The 19,393-nt window shown below is 41.7% G+C and overlaps 1 protein-coding gene across 1 annotated transcript in view; it reads right to left on the reverse strand.

The window, feature by feature from the left end:
• hmcn1 (hemicentin 1) overlaps nt 1-19,393 on the reverse strand; it is a 123,876-nt gene that overhangs the window by 17,298 nt on the left and 87,185 nt on the right. The window contains exons 47-79 of the mRNA XM_052098916.1: nt 18,347-18,460; nt 17,843-17,929; nt 17,535-17,726; nt 17,277-17,450; nt 16,923-17,036; nt 16,677-16,822; nt 16,433-16,583; nt 15,951-16,133; nt 15,700-15,813; nt 15,352-15,539; nt 15,070-15,166; nt 14,736-14,897; nt 14,514-14,627; nt 13,896-14,098; nt 13,690-13,771; nt 12,451-12,582; nt 12,204-12,353; nt 9,428-9,584; nt 8,842-8,966; nt 8,534-8,717; nt 8,321-8,418; nt 7,858-8,136; nt 7,566-7,762; nt 6,766-6,847; nt 6,530-6,666; nt 5,947-6,088; nt 5,714-5,858; nt 5,504-5,631; nt 5,266-5,422; nt 4,760-4,881; nt 4,500-4,664; nt 4,300-4,407; nt 4,030-4,167 (exon numbers count right to left, since the gene is read on the reverse strand). Coding sequence (XP_051954876.1) covers nt 4,030-4,167; nt 4,300-4,407; nt 4,500-4,664; nt 4,760-4,881; nt 5,266-5,422; nt 5,504-5,631; nt 5,714-5,858; nt 5,947-6,088; nt 6,530-6,666; nt 6,766-6,847; nt 7,566-7,762; nt 7,858-8,136; nt 8,321-8,418; nt 8,534-8,717; nt 8,842-8,966; nt 9,428-9,584; nt 12,204-12,353; nt 12,451-12,582; nt 13,690-13,771; nt 13,896-14,098; nt 14,514-14,627; nt 14,736-14,897; nt 15,070-15,166; nt 15,352-15,539; nt 15,700-15,813; nt 15,951-16,133; nt 16,433-16,583; nt 16,677-16,822; nt 16,923-17,036; nt 17,277-17,450; nt 17,535-17,726; nt 17,843-17,929; nt 18,347-18,460 — 4,767 coding nt within the window. The remainder of the gene's footprint in view (nt 1-4,029; nt 4,168-4,299; nt 4,408-4,499; nt 4,665-4,759; nt 4,882-5,265; nt 5,423-5,503; nt 5,632-5,713; nt 5,859-5,946; nt 6,089-6,529; nt 6,667-6,765; nt 6,848-7,565; nt 7,763-7,857; nt 8,137-8,320; nt 8,419-8,533; nt 8,718-8,841; nt 8,967-9,427; nt 9,585-12,203; nt 12,354-12,450; nt 12,583-13,689; nt 13,772-13,895; nt 14,099-14,513; nt 14,628-14,735; nt 14,898-15,069; nt 15,167-15,351; nt 15,540-15,699; nt 15,814-15,950; nt 16,134-16,432; nt 16,584-16,676; nt 16,823-16,922; nt 17,037-17,276; nt 17,451-17,534; nt 17,727-17,842; nt 17,930-18,346; nt 18,461-19,393) is intronic.

Here is a 19,393-nt window from a genome sequence, read left to right on the forward strand (position 1 = left end):
CGTCCTCTGTTGAGGAAGAAGGCGATGGGTGAAACGTTTTTTGATCCACCGGCTTACAGCTGAGCGTGGAGTCGCTCACCTTAGGCACAAAAGCTGGATTTGTAATAAGAGACACTCTCGATAAATCCACCGCAAAGCGCATAAAATTGATGACATGACAAAGCCCGCTTTGCAGTTGTTAAGGCCAATAATAAAGCTGCCTTTAGCAAAAGGAGTTTTAATTCTATACTTTCAACTGGCTCAATGGGAGGATGAGAAAGCACATATTCAGGACCACAGACAGATCCCATGATGGAATCAGTGGTTTTGACACCCTGTTCAAATGTCTTGTGCCCCTCATAAACCTGCAAACAAGCAGGTGTTGACTCACTGTATTCAAGTCAATTCCCATGTGACAAGGCAATATGGCAGTGAAATAAACCTGCAGAAAAAACAAATCATCTGCCACAGAACATAAAAAGGGAACAATGTGTCCATTTCGGATCATTCGTGGAGCGCGTTGAAGCAGCTTTCACGCTATGAATTCTTTAAATCACCATGGGGGGTAAACCCGTGACACTCAAATTTAGCCTCTCAAGGGCCAGGATCAAAGAGCTAAGGTTAAAAAGGCGCTATATAAGTGCAGACCATTTAGCTACACGGTCCCGGAGCTGCTAAGGCTTGGCGCACAAAAGTTTAATTAGCTTCCCCAGCCATTTTGGAGTGATCATTGTGACCATATTCTTTTACTCTTTTTAGAGTTGGAATGAACAGACTCAGTGGAGGAAATGTGTAAAGTAGCACATTTGGCCAAGGATGCACTAGAGCATCCACACCAATAGGAGCTCTTTTTGATTGGTGCGATGCGAAGAGCTCTACGGCAGCTAACCTGTATCTCTCCCACAGCTGACTGACCACCTGGGGGTGAAGCCTCCATTTTCTGTGAAGAGGATTCCCCCTGGACAGGAGATCTGCCCCCATATTCATCACTCCTGGAACGTGTGTCGCCCGTAATGAGAAAAAGCGTGCACCGCTCCACATAATCAGAATTTGTGCCAGGCTGTGTAGCCGCTGTGAACACTTGCTCCTTTGTCTGTTTATGTATGCCACTGTTGTCATGTTGTTAATTCTGAGTAGGACATTGTGGCCTTGTAGCAACTGTACAAAGTGTTTCAATGCTAGAAACACTGTCAGTAACTCCACAAATTGTATGTGCGTGTTGTGTATTGATGCAGGCCAAACTCCTCTCACTATTCTGCTTTCACCTACCGTGCCCGACCTGTGATTGGTGCATCTGTCATCACCACTTTCCTCAGAGAGACCGCTCCCAAAGGTGTAAGGAAAGCAAGGATTCTCCAGTGACGGAGAGCGAGCATCCCCTCTGACGTCACTCTTACTCTTCGAATTTAAGTGACTGCGAGGACACAAGTGCTGCGCTGCATTCCAATGCTAAAACATTCGCGGTAGTCCTAAAGGAATGACTGACCATCAGACTCAATAGGTGTAGACACAACTCGAATGAGACTTTATTTCCCTTTCTGAAAAAGGGACAAACAACCGCAAATTGATCCGTTGCGTTCCTCTGACAGAAACGCTCGATACTAATCGGAGTTCAATCTGAGACCCAGATAAATTATTTGATGCTCAGATAGCTCTTTGTCTCGTTTATTTTGAATCCCAGATTTGCTCAATTAGACATAAGCATTCTAATATGCTTGCTCCCGCAACAGCGCACAGAGCAGTAGATTGTCTAAATAAGCGGACACCCTAAAACACATTAACCTCAGCGACATTAGTGCTGCCTCCATACACTTGCTGTAGACTCTCGGTGCCAATGAAAGTCTGAAACTCACCCTCAAAAATTCGTAAGCTTCTCCCTGAGAGGCAAATATTAAGAATTTTCTGTGTGATGCCTCCTTCAGATTGACACTTCTTGTCTCTGGGACGAATAAACTGAGAGTGTTTTGAGCATGAGCATTTTGAACTTGTACCTTCTGAGGTATTTGTTGAGGTTTTGCAAATCCAGAATGGGATGGAGAAGACCTCCTCTCTTGGAGATGACTATATAGTACCTGGAGTAAAAGCCCTGATGGCTGTCCTCCAGCAGCACAATCCTTATTGCTCTTTTGCTCAGCAAAATGGCTATTTCCTCCACTAAAATCCAAGCTGACTCCCCCATCATTGTTGACACTAACAAACTGTTGTACAGAGGTGGTTTTACATCAAATTGCAGCCGATAACCCCTTTTTACAAAGCTCTAAACAACCCCTTTTGATGCATGTAGGTTGAGAGCCACAATAATGGAGATCTCTTCCCACAATGCATTAAGAGCCCTTATAGCTAGGACTGAAGATTGGTAGATCTTTTGGAAAATAGAGGCAAACAATCTCTCCATCCATCCCGGTAATGAAGAGAGGGCACACAAAAAAATGCCTGACGATCGGGGTGAAGGTGCTTCACCACAGACACCTCGACTGGAGGGGGCCTGGACAACCCCAGATCCTCCATTTCATGCACATCCAGCGTAGAGTAACCTTTAATGGGCATGCTGTGTGAAAAAGTCTTGTCCCAAAAGCAACACATCTCTGCAACGCACTCTGGGATGGCTGGAATAAATTTCTTTACTGGAGCAGCACGAGACGGCAGCCGTTTGCCACCGTACAGATCCCTCTCTGTACCCTGGCCAGTCTGCTGTGATGGCCAGTCAATGGAGAGCTTGGCTGCCGCCATCCTACTCATCTCAATAAGGTCCAGCTCTCCTTGGGAGAGGTGCTGCATCCATAGCGCAACCCGGCTGGGAAGGAGGAAAAGAGGGGATAATGGCATCGTCTTCATCTTCCTCGTCATCATCCTCCAAAAGACAATCATCAGCGTCATCCTCCTCCTCTTCCCTGTCCCTCACTAAAGGGGCCGATTCAAAGAGGGGAGGAAGATATCCTCCATGAGATAACCCTAGCTATGCTGTCCTTGCAGCTGGGTTTCCGCTGGAGAAAAATAGGGATCCTTATTATTCATATTCTACTGTGCATGCCTGACCCCCAGGTAGGCGATACATAGTGGGTGGGAATCCTTCGGCGAGATCATAGATCCACAAGTGCACGGACGGGAGGGATCCTTCCCCTTCGCTCTGCCGCTCGATGAGCTTGCAGTTGCCATGACAGAACCCCAACTCAAGAACACAGAAGCAGTTCACCACAACATGCCACTTGACTCTGTGTTAATTCTCTTGCCATAGAGGTAGAAGCTATAATAGTATGAAACTCAGCAGAAAATACGTAAACCCACCTCTATATGCTGGGTCACGCCACCTGGAGAGAACAATATAATACATCAGAAAATATATTCACTTTTGACAGTGAATATTCTCGCAAAAAGAACAGCCACGTTCTGGGACGTACCTGAATGGCTTGCCTGATGAACTCTTAAACAACCATATCTTATGAGTCCTGCTGAGGATAGCTTCCAAAGATCTTCACGGGGAAGAGAATGAGAATGAAGTAGGGACCTATGACAGTGGTTTATATAGGGAGGTGGGACTCCCTCCTCACAAACTGGGTGTTATTGTTGATTCCAGGACTGGCCATGGCCGAGGTGTTACCCATAGTGAGATACCGAACGAATGTTAGAAAGAGAACCTGAAAATTTCTCTCTGCTCATGTCCATCATAACATGTAACCATCAGATAACATTGGCATCAGAGGCATTACATCAATTACACATTAATTTACATTAAAGTATTTACACACATGTTCATTAATTCACCATTCAATACATAGTGAAAGTCACATATGGGCAATAATGAGTGACAGAAGTAGACACTACTGGGCTTTGTGTATGAAGTTAAATACACATAGCATCCCAAATGATAATAAATAAATAAACTACTTGTAAACCAATCTAACAATTCAGGCTGAAACATGTTTTCAACATGTCCAATTTTTTAATAGGTAGTAAAGTAGGTACCTAATGTCCTTATTAATTTTTCCAGGAGATGTTTTTTGGAAAACAAGTTTAGCATGCTACTACTTCAGTGGCAACTTTTGCTTTCACCTGTTGTAAAGATGTTGATGCCCTCTTTCTGCCAAGTGATGGTTGGGCGTGGAGAGCCTGTTGCTCTGCAGGGCAGGGTCACATAGTTGTTCAGGATCACATCCAGTGTTGAGGGGTGTGACTGTATCACCGGTGGTTCTAAGAAAATGAAAAGACAGGCAATCGTTAACTGAGATGTATGGCTGCATATCATACGTGATCTTACTAGGTAAAAAAAATTATAAATAAAGATGCATGTTTGAAAGTGTTTTGGGACTTGTTGTCTCTTACCGTTTACTGTGAGCTGAATATGTCGTTGGGCAGTGCCTGCAGCGTTCTTGGCCACACAAGAGTAATGGCCTGAGTGACTCAGTTCTGCAGCAGTGATCTCAAGCGGACCTAAGAGAGACAAGGAAAACAACACATAGAAGTTGATCAATAAACGTAATGTTTTTTTGTTTTTTGTTACTCCATTACTGCATAAAGCGTACCTGACGGCAGTATCTTATAGCCCTCTCTATCTTTAGCTATTCTTAGTCCATCTTTGCTCCAGTATAGTATAGGCTGAGGCACTCCAGAGGCAGTGCAGCTGATGACCACTGGGGATAGTCTGCTCACCACAAGCTCTGTGACCTCATCAGCAATAGAGGGAGGAACTGTAGAAGAAAAGAAACATGGAACTCCCCTTGAAGTTCTCATACAGATAAAGATCTTTATGGATGGATGTCACATGTGTTAATAGAGCATTCACCATGTACAGTCAGCTGAATTGCCCTACTCTCCTGGCCTGCCTCATTGGATACAACACACTTGTACAATGCAGTGTCCTCCACTGTGGGTGCTATGACAACCAGAGACCCTGATGACAAAACCCTAAAGAAAGAAAAAAAACAGTGTGTCTTCATAGCATTTCATCAAAATGTAATAACCTGCACTTCCTTTGGAATGACTTTCCTTTTGGTTGACATTCACCAATCCCTCATACTCTAACCACCAGGCTCCATTTTTGTGTGAAACGTCCACTTTTCTCAATTCAAGCAATAACTTATGGATAAAATCAAGTCCTGCCCTACAGTTTTTTTTAAATGAACATCTTGTTTTACTTGGAAATCCTTCACATTACAGAAGCTAAATGGATTGCGTATGCCATTTCATTTTGACTTGAGAGTATAATGTTGATCAAACGGCGAGTAATACTCATTTGGTTGGTGATACAGTGACAGGTGATAAAAGGAGAGAGAGGAAACCTGGCTGAACCTGTACATATTCTGGTCCTGGTCAGTGCTGAGAGTTTTAGTGTTTTTGGTCCAGCTGACAGAGGGTTTGGGGATGCCAGTAGCTTCACAGGACAGGGTGGTCTGGACATTCACCATCACAGTAATGTTAGTGGGACCCTCTGCAATGGAGGGTGGCACTGGGGTGGGAGAAAGTATTTGCATTTTTACTGTATGGACTGTATGCATTTCAAAGCACATGTTCAAATTTCAAAACTTACCATATACCTGCAGATCTACTCTCTTACGCTCTGTCCCTGCCTGGTTGGTGGCCATGCAAAGGTAGCGGCCTGTATCAGTCACCTGGGCTGAGAGGATGTGGAGTGAGCCATCCTCACCAAACCTGTACCTAAATGGATGACACATGCATTGTGTTATTTCCTATTAACCACTCTGAGAGCTGTGAACTGGACTGAATTTGTGCTGCTGACCTAGGGTTGTTTCCTGCAAGGATGGATCCATGTTTCCTCCAGGTAATGCGTGGAGCAGGTACTCCATTCACAATACACTCTAGCGACACTGGTTGGTTGATATGAACTGACACAGACTGAGGACCATCTTTTATTGTGGGAGGAACTGGTGATAGACACATTTTACCAATTTAATATACTAAGATCTGCTTACATCAGTAAAACAAACAATGACACAAGAAATTTCTGGTCACCATTGACACTAAGGTTGAAGTGACGCCTGGTTTCCCCAGCAACATTGCTTGCCACACAAATGTACTGGGCCCCGTCTCCAAGCTCTGCGTTATTGATCTGCAGGTAACGACCGCCAGACAAGACACGAACCCGTGGAGACATCTAGAAAAGGATTTGAAAAGCTGCTAAGCCTCACAAACAAAACTGGCAAGTAAGCTCATCATGAATTATCCTTTTCTATCACTGACAACCTTGGAGTGCAACTGAATGCGGTGAAACAGACAGCAAATAAACAACAAAGACAACAAATAAACAGGAAAACTCTAAAAACAAACATCTATCTGCATATAAAACCCAAGAATACCTAATCTATTACTCAGCATTTTTGACAAGAAGTGCCAATTTAAAAATGTCTTGATAATCTCTGTGCTATTTCACCCATAATAAAATATATATTTAAAAAACACATTGTGTGTTTTTTATCACAGGCCAGTGACTATAACTGCATACTCTGCATGCTTGCCACAAGCTGCCGACCCGACCCCTGACCTAATCATTCACATCATGGCTTTTCCCTAACCTAATACTTTCACATCATGATACCTTCAGAGGTGCTCCATCTTGAAGCCAGGAGAGTTTTGGAGGTGGAACTGCATCAGATTTGCACTCAAGGGTCACCTGTCGGTTTTGTACAACAGACACACCTTGGACACCACTATCTCCAGCAATGTTGGGTGGAACTGTTGGCAAATATGGTCTTTATATGTGATTACTGCAAATTAGGTGTGGTGACATCTTACTTTGAAATGATGGAAAAGATAATGACTTCTAAGACCTACCATGTACTCTGACAAGAAATTCTTTGTCATCATCTCCAGCAGGGCTGGTGGCCAAACAGGTGTATCGTCCAGTGTTCTCCACCTGCATGTATGTTAGCAAAACATAAAGTTAAAAACAAATTTAGCAAAAGAGGACAAATGAGCATGGAAGATAACATACATGCACAGTAGACACCAAACTATTTACACAAGTACGATACACTAATTGCCTAAAACATATGTTGACACCCCCTTCTAATTAACAGGTTAGGCCATTTCAGCAACACACATTTCTAAGAGGAACATTAAAAAAATCAATGCAATCTCATTAGACAAACATTTTCAGTAGAATGGGGCCCTTTTCTGTTCCTGCATGACAGTGTCCCTCAGAGCCTGGCCTGACTGATACTCTTCTGTCTGAATAGGAGCTAATCCCTACAGCAATGCTTCAGTATCTAATGGAATGCCATACCAAAAGAGTGGAAGCTAAGAATGGGAGCACCATCTCACTATTATGGTTTTTAAATTAAATGTTCAACAGGCACATAAAGGTTTGGTGTTTGGGTTTCCACATACTTTTGACCATGTAGTGTGTGTTCCTGGAGCAACTTTTCAATCAACCAATCAAAGCGCTAATTTTAAATTCAGGGCCAGGGCTGAGTGACTAATACGAGCATTGTTCTAGAAATAACAAATGTCCAACTTATGTCACATTGTGCAGCATGGGAGATGGAATATGCACCAGAAAATATGGGAAAAAGAATACTTACTGGCTAATTTGACATAAGACCTTTAGTTCTTATTGTAGTCATCTGTCTTACCTGAGCAGAAGCAACTGTGAGCACCTCTCCATCTCTGAGGAGCCGAATGCTGTCTGTCTGAGGCAGCGGTCGTCCATCCTTCAGCCAGGTGAGAGTGGGCACAGGTAAGCCCTCAGCCTCACACACCAGCGATAGCACATGGTTCACGACCACAGAGACCTCAGTGGGCACACCAGAGCCATTGATCCGCGGTGGGTCTGAGAGAGGGTATAGATGTCAATGTGACTGCGAAAGAAGGTGTGAATTTTGTCTTATTTTGTATTGTTGATAAATCTCTCTGACTCTCTCTCACCCAATACTTTAAGGCTGAAGTGACGGCTCGCCTCTCCGGCCTGGTTATGTGCAGTGCAGGAGTAGCGTCCAGTGTGGTTGACTCTCACAAGGGAAAGCTGCAGGGTGGCATTTTGATTAAGGAGCGACAGGTGCGCATCTTTAGGCAGTGCTACACCATTTCTTAGCCAGGTAATGGTAGGGCTGGGCTTCCCATCTGTGTTGCAGATTAAAGAGGCCGTATTTCCTCTCACAACTGTCACTTCCTCTGTGCTGTCTGCCCCGTCCAAACTGGGTGGAACTGAGAAAAATTGACACAGTAAATTAAATTGTTCAGTATACATGGATGTAGTCCTACAAAACAAGACAACATCAGCAATATCACACAAATATGTTATTAAAATGTTTAGGGCAGAATGTTTTCACAGTAAAGGCATCTAAATTTAAATAAATCTCGAGAAATACACACAGACAGGTTAACTCACCATACACCTGTAGGTTGTAGTGTCTGTTGTCCACTCCCGCTCTATTGGAGGCCACACAAGTATAAATGCCTCCATCTGAAACTTGTGCACGGGCAATTCTAACACAGAAAATTACCATCAGACATGGAGAATTACAATGAGATGTCAGGCATTCAGTAACATGAAATCTTCCATTAATTAGACATCTTGATTTGAAAGTGCGAGATCTCTTACCGGAGGACCTGGCCCGCAGACAGCAAGCGGATCTGAGAAGACAATGGCAGCGGCAAGCCATTCTTCAACCAGTTGAGCTGTGGAGGTGGAGAACCACTAGCTAGACATTCGATATTTATTGAGCTGCCCAGCACCGTTGTCAGTTCCTTAGCAGCAGGCTCGTTCCCCTGGATCAGCGGAGGAACTGGGAACAGAACATGCAGTTATCAGATGTCTGGAAATATACTACTGTTCGGTTTGAATTCCTTCTTCAGTTATTACAAAATTAAACTTCATGCAGTGAAGAACCCTGTAAAGATAAAACTCACCATATACATTTAGATTGAATATTCTGTCTTCCTCTCCAGCCTGATTGGTGGCCACACAAGTGTATTTCCCACTGTCTGATGTGTTGACTGCTGTCATAGTCAGTGTGCCGCCATCAGGACTGATTCTGCAGGCGTGGAGAAAAATTAGCTCATATTTGCTGACTAGTATTGCCACCAAACTTTCTGTTTTCAGGACTCTGTTTTTGCAACAACAACATGCACAATAATACACAATACTTTTTTTTGCAACATAGTATTTTTTTAATATTAAAATGCCATGCATTACAACCATATATTTTGGAATATATATTTTAATTGTAATTTTATTTATTTGGACATTGTCATATAGACAACAAGTACGTTTTAACTGATTTAAGTGTCATAAATCTACAAGCATATCTTTCAAAAATGTATTCATTCAAAATAATCAGCTAACCTTCCAGCCAGCAAGAACAATAGAGGTTTGACTATTTATTGTAGATTTATTGTTGTTTCCTAGCATCTATTTTCTATTTTATTTTGATTCAAAACAGACTCAGTTTAACAGCATAATCTTGAGCTTCACACACACAGACAAAGATCTTACTTGATGTTCTGGCCATTTCTGCTAAGGGTCTTTCCATCCTTCAGCCACTGGATCTCTGGGGTTGGAGTTCCTACAGCATGGCACACCAACTGGATACTGTCGTTTAGCAGAACGCTAACCTCGCTAGGTAAGTCAGAGCCTGCGATGGTGGGTGGGACTGAGGAACACACAAAAAATATGATATATATCTAATAACAGCAGAAACAAATGTAAAGGGGATAGTTCACCCCAAAATTTAAATTCTGTCATCATTTACTGACCCACGTGCCATCCCAGATGTGTATGACTTTTTTCAGCAGAACATAAACGAAGATTTTTGAAAGAATATTTCAGCTGTCAATAAAATAGAAGTGAATGGGTGCCAACTTTTTAAAGCTCCAAAAAGCACATATAGCCATCATAAAAGTAATCCATAAATCATAAAAGACTCCAGTGGATTAATTGTCTTCTGAAGTGAAATGCTAGGTGTGTGTAAGGAATAGATCAGTATTTTAAACGTATTTTTACAAAAGATTTACGAGGGTCGAATGCACGATGCCTCTCATGTGACATAAGCAAGTTGGCAATTTCATGCGAGATATGTCACATGAAATACGGGAAACAAAAATGGAAGTGCTGTGTTGTTTACACTAGACTAGAGGAGCATAGATATTCATACATGGATGCCTCATTCGGCTGGGTTGGATATATCAACAGAACGGTCAACAAGTTTGAATCGGTTTGAGTGCAGGTGAATGGAGGAGATCCCTCAGATTGAGCTTCTTGCTCAGACCGCTCCACAAACTGCTTTTTTGTGGAAACAGTATCAAGGTCCATAGGAACGTCTGGTAATAAGGTATCTATATATGAATATCTATGTAGAGAAGGCTTTCCTGCTTACATCACATAAGAGGCAGTTTGAACTCCTCCATCGTCAACAAGCTGGCCAGAAGCTAACATTTTTAGTAAAAGAAGTTTTAAATATTTACCTATTCCTTACACACACCTAGCATCAATTCAGAAGACATTAATGAATACACTGGAGTGTAATATATTACTAGATTTTTTATTAGGCTTGCCACAATATCTTCATTTTCACACCGGTGCGGTGTTCACGTTCAAACAGACTAACACCGGTATTACTGTTGGTAAGATGCTAGTGGTACTATGGGGTAATTTTTGTTAAGCAATAGCCTACAAAATAACGTATGGCAGCTTGATTTCAAACTTGTAACTTTATTTTTCATTAATTTTAACTAAAAATTCAAATGAAACCGAAAAAAATTACGTGCAATTAGAAGGTGTAAATAATTTTGAAAGATGGCTTTTCAACAGTTGTGAAGGGCAACATCTCTTTGGCAATGAACCTGCTTCATCCGTGCATTCTCTCCATCATGGGCTACCGGTCAGGTATTTTGTCGTCTGGGCAAATACATCACTTATTGTGGGTTGTTGCAGGTTTAATGCAGGTGTTTTATTACCTTTCAACCCAGGACCCAGTTTTGCTGTTTCAGAAGGGAAATTTCAAGAAATTTGTTCACAATATTTGTATAAAATTCAGTTGTCAGACTGAAACAGCCTGCTCTCCGATGCTATGATCGAAAGCTCATCCTCTTCGTGAGCCACGAACAAGATCGCAAACTCGCCCTGAGATGAGTCGGCGGTCCCATCACAGAACTCGCTGGGGCAAATGAGAGTGCTGGGGAATGGGAGGTCCACGGGAGGTTTCCCGGCAGAGCGGCTCCCATTGAAAACCCAAATTGCTCCCAGTGCTAACCAACACGGCCTCAAACTCCTAGGTAGAAGGACCGCGGCAGGGAGCCGCTGGGGCCGGAACGTTGCCATAATCATAAATGTTTTTCTTAAAGCACGTGTCTGTGTCTAACAACATTTCTTGAGTCATTCCGAATCCGAGACACACCATGCACATTATATTCGCTACCTGCAATTAAATGCCTTCTGTCAGTGTGCATACTTGGCTGCCTGTGTAATTTGATAAGGTGGTACAGAACATCTGGCTTTCATTGCATTATTTAGGTTCATATATCATTGGCTCTCCCGTTTATTATTTAAGGCTATTTGTGGAGGTTAAGGCATGGTCAAGCGCCCATCTGTGGAGAGGGAGAGCGGAAAGGACACCCACCTGAGATGAATTGTGACTGATTACCATGTCCATGTTCACAGTGTGTGTTGAGGGAGATAAAAGACAGCACAGTCTACTGAAAGGCCCGAGAGAGCCCAGCTGAGATGCTGTTTGTGTGCTTGAATTGATGCTTCACCCTTGCACTTTAAGCGAACGTGTTTATTTTCTGTTAATAAAAGCGACATTCCTGAGTTGGAATCGCCATGTCTAACTGCCTCCTTTTGACCCAAATATGAACTTTCTGCTACACTATTCTATTCGTTAGGCTATTGTATTGATATTGGAAGTTCCATTCATAATGTTTCCCCCTTTTACCCAGTATAATATTGTATTATATATTATAATATTGTTATCCCTTGTACCGAGTAAAACTGGTAACACTATACACTGTGGCAGCCCTAATGGCTATATGTGCTATGGAGTTTCAAAAAGTTATGGACCTACAGAGCTGATATATTCTTCTAAAAATCTAATTTGTGTTCTGCAGAAGAAAGAAAGAAAGAAAGAACACATCTTGGATGCATGGGGGTGAGTAAATTATGAGGGAATAAAATTTTTTGGGTGAACCATTCCTTTAAGACCTTTTTGCAAATGTTATTTCAGCACGTGTTATTGTTCTCTATCCTGTATGTTTACTTGTTTATGTTTCTGTACCTTGTATTGTAAGATGGTAGTTCTTGCGGGCCTTGCCCTCCCCATTGGAGGCCACACAGGTGTAAATGCCGCTGTCAGATAACTGTGAGCGGGCAATCTGCAACTTACTGCCCCCGGACAGGATATGCAACTCCAGAGACTCAGAGTTCTCTAGAAAGAAAACAAAAACACGAGCATATGCCAAGTTTAAAACGTGATAGTGAAGTAAGAAAAAGCTTACATGTAAGTTTTCGTTAGATTTTCTCACCAATGACTATGCCATTCTTTAGCCAGGTGAGAGAGGGAGGGGGAATTCCTGTGGCATCACAAGCAAAGTTGATGGGATTGCTGATGGTTTCCACCACACGCTCCACTGCTTGGCCGTCCAGCCGTGGGGGAACTGCACAAAGGTTTCAATTCTGTTAGACCCCGTTTAAACCTGGTTTGTGGTCAGATGAGACGCATCGCTGTTTACACCTAGTCACTTAAATGCGTCTCCTGTGACCACTTGTGATCGGATTTGGAGTGGAGGGACTCCACATGTACGATATACATCAATCACTATGTCGTTGTAGTACAGTATGTATGACATTTAAGCACAGCAAAGTCAGAAAAGACAAATAATTTGCAAAAACAAATGGTGTGCTATTTATCCCAGATGCAGCTGAAGTTTAATCTAAGCAACATTTCGAGCAGAGTTGTCCATTATTTGAGTCGATTACCTGTATTAACCTGAGCTGTAGATGTTTGTGCTTCTCATAGGTCCCTGCATGTTGATTTCAGACACACTGAAGAAGATCCATAAAGTTGTATGTAACTGCTTTTTTTAATTTCCCGATCAGATGTTTTTTTTTACCTTTTAAAACATTTGTAACCAGCAAAAATTAAACTCTTGTATTAGCGCAGTTATTGATTGACAGGTGAGAGGAGGCGCTTCGCTGCTGCCAGGACGCATACAGGACGGATTACTGTTTACACCTCAAATGTGATGCGGTCACGTGCATTTCTCACCACATTCGTTTCAGTAGTTTGCAAGTTAATATAATCCTGCATTGAGGATAGTGTAAATGTATTTGGGTCACTGTCCTGGGTGAAGGCTCGAGACTTGACGTGAGCTTGAATACCCCCCGGACTTAGATTAGTTACTGATGAATAGATAGGTGAAGATGGGAAAGTGGAGGGAAGCTGGAAGAATCAATACCACGTGAGGTAAGCAGCTGTTTATATATGCTTACTCTGGCCATGTGATAGGTCAGATTAATTGAACTTGCTCCTCCTGAACTTTGTTTATGAAATTCCATATGTGATTTTTGTGATCAGATCAGAAAATATTTTAGACATTGTTTAGACCCGTATTTAGCGCTAACCACATGTGATTGGATCACCAAAAGTGCATCTTAATATCAGGTGTAAACAAGGTCTTAGTCTCAAACTAACCTTCAGTCAACAACACAAAAGGAGTTACATTTTGCATCACAAACTGAAGTTACATTTTGTAATTTCTCACCATGTATGTTGAGATGGAAGTTCTTGTCCACTTGACCGGCTACATTTTTGACCCTACAGACATACTGGCCCATATCGGACACCTGAAAGAGAGAAAGAGTGGTAGAGCAGATAAAATTATACATTCCTCTTTTCTATGATTTTTCTATTAATGCTTTTGTTTAAATGTTCATTCAAACCAAACGCTTTTAATTTGTTTAAGCACACCTCTGTTTCTTTCAGTTCCAGCATTTGTCCATCAGCTATTATTCGCAGGTTGGCAGTTTCAGTAATGGGGCGTCCGTTCTTGTACCAGGCAATGATGGGAGGAGGCACAGCATTAGATACACACTCCAGAGTGATGGATTTGCCTACCCGCACGTTCAACACCACTGGAGAATCTCCACTGCTCTGTTTGATACTGGGAGGCACTAAAGAGATGACATAAATTTAGGTCAATAACTTCCTCAGAGTAAAAAATCATGAAATATAAAATTATTTAACCATGTCATTTTTGTCAAATGTGAGTGAGGTTTCTACAGTAGGCTTTTCTTTGTGGTGAAAAGAAAATGGATGTTACAATCCATGGCACCAGGGCAAAAAGGAACTGAACTAAATGTATTCTTACACTTCAAAACACTGTAATTTTCTACTTTACTCAAATAGCATTTTCTTACATATCTGAAACTGAAGGACTATGGAGCACCTGCATTTATACTGTAGGTGTATTCAACAAAATAATATAATTAATCAGAACAACTTTTGTAATGTTTTACACCAGGTTTATAACAAGCAAATTTAAAACACAAACACCAAACACATACACTCATGCAGAAACATACTAACCATATACTGTAAGATAAATGAGTTTTTGGGCCTCTCCTGCTGGGTTGATCGCCACACAGCTGTATTTCCCACCATCAGACAGTTTCGCTTTCAGGATCTGGAGAGTACGACCACCTAGATTGAGAGAGAACTAGAGTAAGAGACGGAGTGGAAGAAGAGCAACTTATGTGTAATATGTATCAAGTGTAGACTATATATTCCTCATATAATGTGTGTGTGTACCAGGCATTATGAGTGCATTGGTGCTGGCCTGTAAAGGTCTCCCGTCTTTGACCCAGCTGAGGGTGGGAGGCGGGAGTCCAATTGCCTCACAGCTCAGAGAGATGAAGTTATTCAGCACCACTGTCACATTCTCCTCTCTGATGCCCACAATAAAGGGAGTCACTGACAACAAACACAATCATGATGTAACCAGTTATGCATGTATGTTTAATCTGTTATTCAGCATTTCACATTCATCAACATTGAAAAACATTGACAAAAAAAAAAAAAGAAATATGGGGATAGTTTTTTGACCTAGAATATCTTAATAGGTCTTACTTTAAGATAATCTCACCGTGTACATGGACGTTGAAGTATTTTTCTGCTGTTCCGGCTAGATTTTGAGCCACACACACATAACGTCCTGTATCTATCACCTGTGCATTCAAAATCTGTAACACACATACAAACAGATGGCACTTATGAAACATACTTTCTTCAGAATTTCTCCTTTTGTGTTCTATGGAGGGTGAGTAAATAATGACTTCATTTTTGGGTGAACTATTCCTTAACTTGAAAATATTTAAAATGAATCACTAATGTATCAGTGTTGATGTGAAAGCTTTCTGTCTCTCACCTGCAGTGTCCTGCCATTAGACAGAAGTTTGTGTGTGCTGTCTAGGGTGAGGGGTTTACTGTCTTTGATCCAGCTGATTTTAGGGGTGGGGCTTCCATCCACCTGACACTCCAGTAATCTGGTCTTGTTAACCAGTACTGTGACTTCATCAGGTAGGTCACCATCAACTCCACGAATCGAGGGGGGCACTATCACAATCAAGACATCATTAAAATATGCACATATGTAGCACATAAACATTAAACACAAACGTTGCATGTTACTTGTTCCTCTTGACAATTTTCAGCAATTAAGAAAAAGCTAATAGTCAGGTTCTACGTGAAAATTACATATTCAGGTTGGACTCACACAACACTCTGATGTCATATTGAATTGAGTCTTCTCCAGCCTCATTAACAGCCACACAGGTGTATCTCCCAGAATCTTCTGCCTGTGCCCGAGGGATCTGGAGGATTCTTCCACCTGTGTGAGAAATAAAAGGTACAAAATAAAAAATACAATTCTTATACAATTAGGCACAACAGCAAGGACACAACATATGAAACAAATTATTTTACTATGACATATCAAAATGTAACTACCGGTAATTAGTCTCTCACCAGGCAGGATGAGTACTTTATCATTAGAGGACAGCAGGTGTCCGTCTTTGTACCAGGTGAGTACAGGAGGGGGTACGGCATTGGTCTCACAGTACAGGGAGATGGGATTATTAAGAATGACATCCCTCACGTCTCCATAATTACCAGGGCCTGAGTCTCTAGAGCTTTGGAAACTAGGGGGAACTGAGATACAGACAGGATTATGGTTAGAGTTAAAGCCTAAAGACAACATTAACAATTTATAGATACAAGTTGTAGAAAACAGCTGATAAATGGTGTATTCTTTGGTATAGCCATTCATTTAGCAATACATAAAGCAGCCACGAGAGGGAGAAATCTTCCTTATTTTTTGTTATGGTTTAGCAAACTAATGACTACTGAATTCTGCATACTGGTTGTATGAGTTTAAAGGATAGTCAGTGGAGTTCCTCACTATGATATTCTAACTCTTATTCAACTCAAGCTTGTAAAACCCAGTTCACCTTGTATATTTACATCAAAGTCCTTCTCATCTTCTCCAGCGATGTTGCTGGCTACACAGGTGTAACGACCTGTATCGGAAATCTGAGTGTGTTTAATTTGAACTATCCGACCGTTAGCTGTAATAGTGAGGTGACCGTCTGCTTTCAGGATCTATGGAGAGAGAAAAACAGCAGAGTCAAGACTCAAAAATCACAGCTGTATACCTAGCAAAAGTTTGCATCTTTTGAGATATGTGTTTTATACCTGGCCATCCTTGTACCACACTAATGTAGGTGTTGGGATAGCCTGAGCCTCACACTCCAGTGTAAGGGTGTTGTTAACCTTGATTTTCACCTCTTTAGGAACCAGACCCTCTACTGGAATGTCATTTTTATTGATGACTGGAGGGACTGCAGGAAAGGGACATTTACTAACGGGTTACAGAGAACTGACACATTGATGTTACATTCCTATACACCAACAGGTGGTGATGTTGTCTCTCTAACACACCGAAAACTTTGACCTCATAGTTCTTCAGAGTCTCTCCAGCCTCATTAGTCGCCACACATGTATATCTCCCAGCATCCTCTTCCTTCGCATTCAGGATCTGTAAAGTGCGGCCACCTGATGACAGACACAGCAGTGAGATGTAGGATAACAAGTGTTCTAAACTGTAATGTGTGTTAGTGCAGTCAGGTTATTACAGTATCTGTTAAAGTTTTAATCACAATTCTAAAGAAGGAAGTAAGACATATTAAGCATAAAAATAAGTAATAATTTAGCTTTAAAGAGATAGTTCCCTTTAAACCCTTTAAACAGCTAAAAGCAGCAGAACAGTGCAAGTTGGAACTGTTAAGATCTGACCTGGAAGTACCCTGACATTGCGGCTGGATTCAAAGGGTGTGCCATCTTTGAGCCAGGTGATGATGGCAGGGGGGTATGACTGCGCTTCGCACACAAGAAAGGTGGGGCTGTTCAAAGTTACAGTAACCTCTTCAGCAGAGCCTTCAGGACCAGAACCAGCAATCGTGGGAGAGACTGGGCACAGAAACATTCATAGGGTTCAAATGTACTAACAAAAGACCACTGGAGACACAATTTAATCTTGCAACATAAATATACCTAAAACATTAAGGTTGAAGTGTCTGGTCCTGTCTCCAGCGCTGTTAGAGGCCAAGCAGCTATACCTGCCAATGTCTGCCACCTGAGATCCACTGATCTGCAGGAAACGGCCATTTGACATCACCTGTAGCCTTGTATCCCTTGCCAAAGGCTGCCCATCTTTCAGCCATGTAATCTCTGGGACCGGATTACCTAGGCAACCCAAAAAATTAAAGGTCAACAAATGGTAAGACATAAACACAGAGGAATTTGAGAGCATATGTTGTCTGCATATTTGTGCAGACAGGCCAGTGATTTGTGTCACCTACCAGTGACTTCACAGGCAAAGATGACATTCTGTCTCTCTTTCACCTTCACATCTTCCACTGTGCCCTCGTTTACAATGCTGGGTGGTACTGAGGTTGATCAAACAAAGATTTACAGATTAAAATAAAGCTTTGTTTAAAAGCTGCTTAGGCAATTTTTTTTGGCAAAGGCTGTTTCAAGCAGTAAGCAGCACAACTAAAGCATGCTGCCTTGTAAGACACCTCTTTTTGGCCAGATTCTAAGGCAACATCACATGGATACTTTGCAAATAAAGCAATGCCAGAAAGCATTGTGACAAGCTCTGAAAATGTCCATCCAAAATTGCGGACAGTGTCGATTAAACATTTTTTTGGAAGCAGACCATTTCAAATCAGTCATTTCAATTGTGGTTAGGATGCTGCCTTAGAAAATAACTGTCTATGAACACAGCAAACAGAGAGGCAGCTCACTAGGTTTTGGAAAAGGGCCTACATTTCAAAACTGTTCTATGTAAAATGTTGTGTTACCTAGGACATTGAGGTCAAAATTCTTCCTTTCCTCTCCAGCAGAGTTGGACACAATGCAGGTGTATCTCCCTGCATCCTCGCTTACAGCATGCATCAAACGCAGGCTTCGCCCACCTGAAAAGACACTGACATATAAAAAATCATCCGTTGCCACTGTCACTTAACTGATGACAGCACAGCTGGCTTTGTGACTGAATGATTTCTACAAATACTAAAATTCAGGAAAAAGATTTGCTTAAGGATAGACTGTGCGTTGTTCTCTTAGGGAATTACTTAATAGGCTATAAATCAAGAATCTGGTATTTACTGAGGGGAGCTGCATCTGCAAAATGAAAAATTAATCAGATGCTCAAACAGCGAGAAAGAGTTTCACTTTGTCTCAGAAAAAAAGGCTGAATAAATGTCCCTATTGTTTGGTAGGAAACTAGAGACCTTAAGTCAGCAGCTGTTTAAACAGAGCTTAACCCACCAACACAAGGCAAACATCCCATTTTCACTCACAGCTTCTGTAAACGAATAATTTTCATTCCTCAGGAGAGCTCTAAGCTGATCACCTGAACAAATACGTCCCTTTCTTTCATTCCCTTGTGTCCCTAGTCTTGAATAGCTAGACTTCCTGCAGTGGTCCCCACTACACCTTTGACAGGAAATGACCTGTTAAGTAACCAACCACAGTTTGTTTTGTTTTAACATGTTGTTTAAGGTGGGGCTATCTGAAATAAATAATATAAGGAATAATTGACAATGGCCTGTTTATTATTGAAAAATAATAAAGAGTGGCCGTTACACCTCGGGTGTGCATTATTTTTCAATAATTAAATGGGCCGGAGTCAATTATTCCACTTATACAATGGTTACCACTTTCAGGGTTTTATCTCAAGACACTTTTTGGGGTTTATGTCCCTAAAATGCTCTTGTGTGTGAAACAACATTTTTCAACCACAGATTCAGCGTCTTACTTTGATAAAGCCCAAGCCTTCATTGCTAGTTTGAAAACTACTTTAGAACTAGTAACGATGGGTTGTGCCCACTGCTTTTAAGCACTTA

This window comes from Xyrauchen texanus, chromosome 30, assembly GCF_025860055.1.
Source record: "Xyrauchen texanus isolate HMW12.3.18 chromosome 30, RBS_HiC_50CHRs, whole genome shotgun sequence".
Lineage (NCBI taxonomy): Eukaryota > Metazoa > Chordata > Actinopteri > Cypriniformes > Catostomidae > Xyrauchen > Xyrauchen texanus.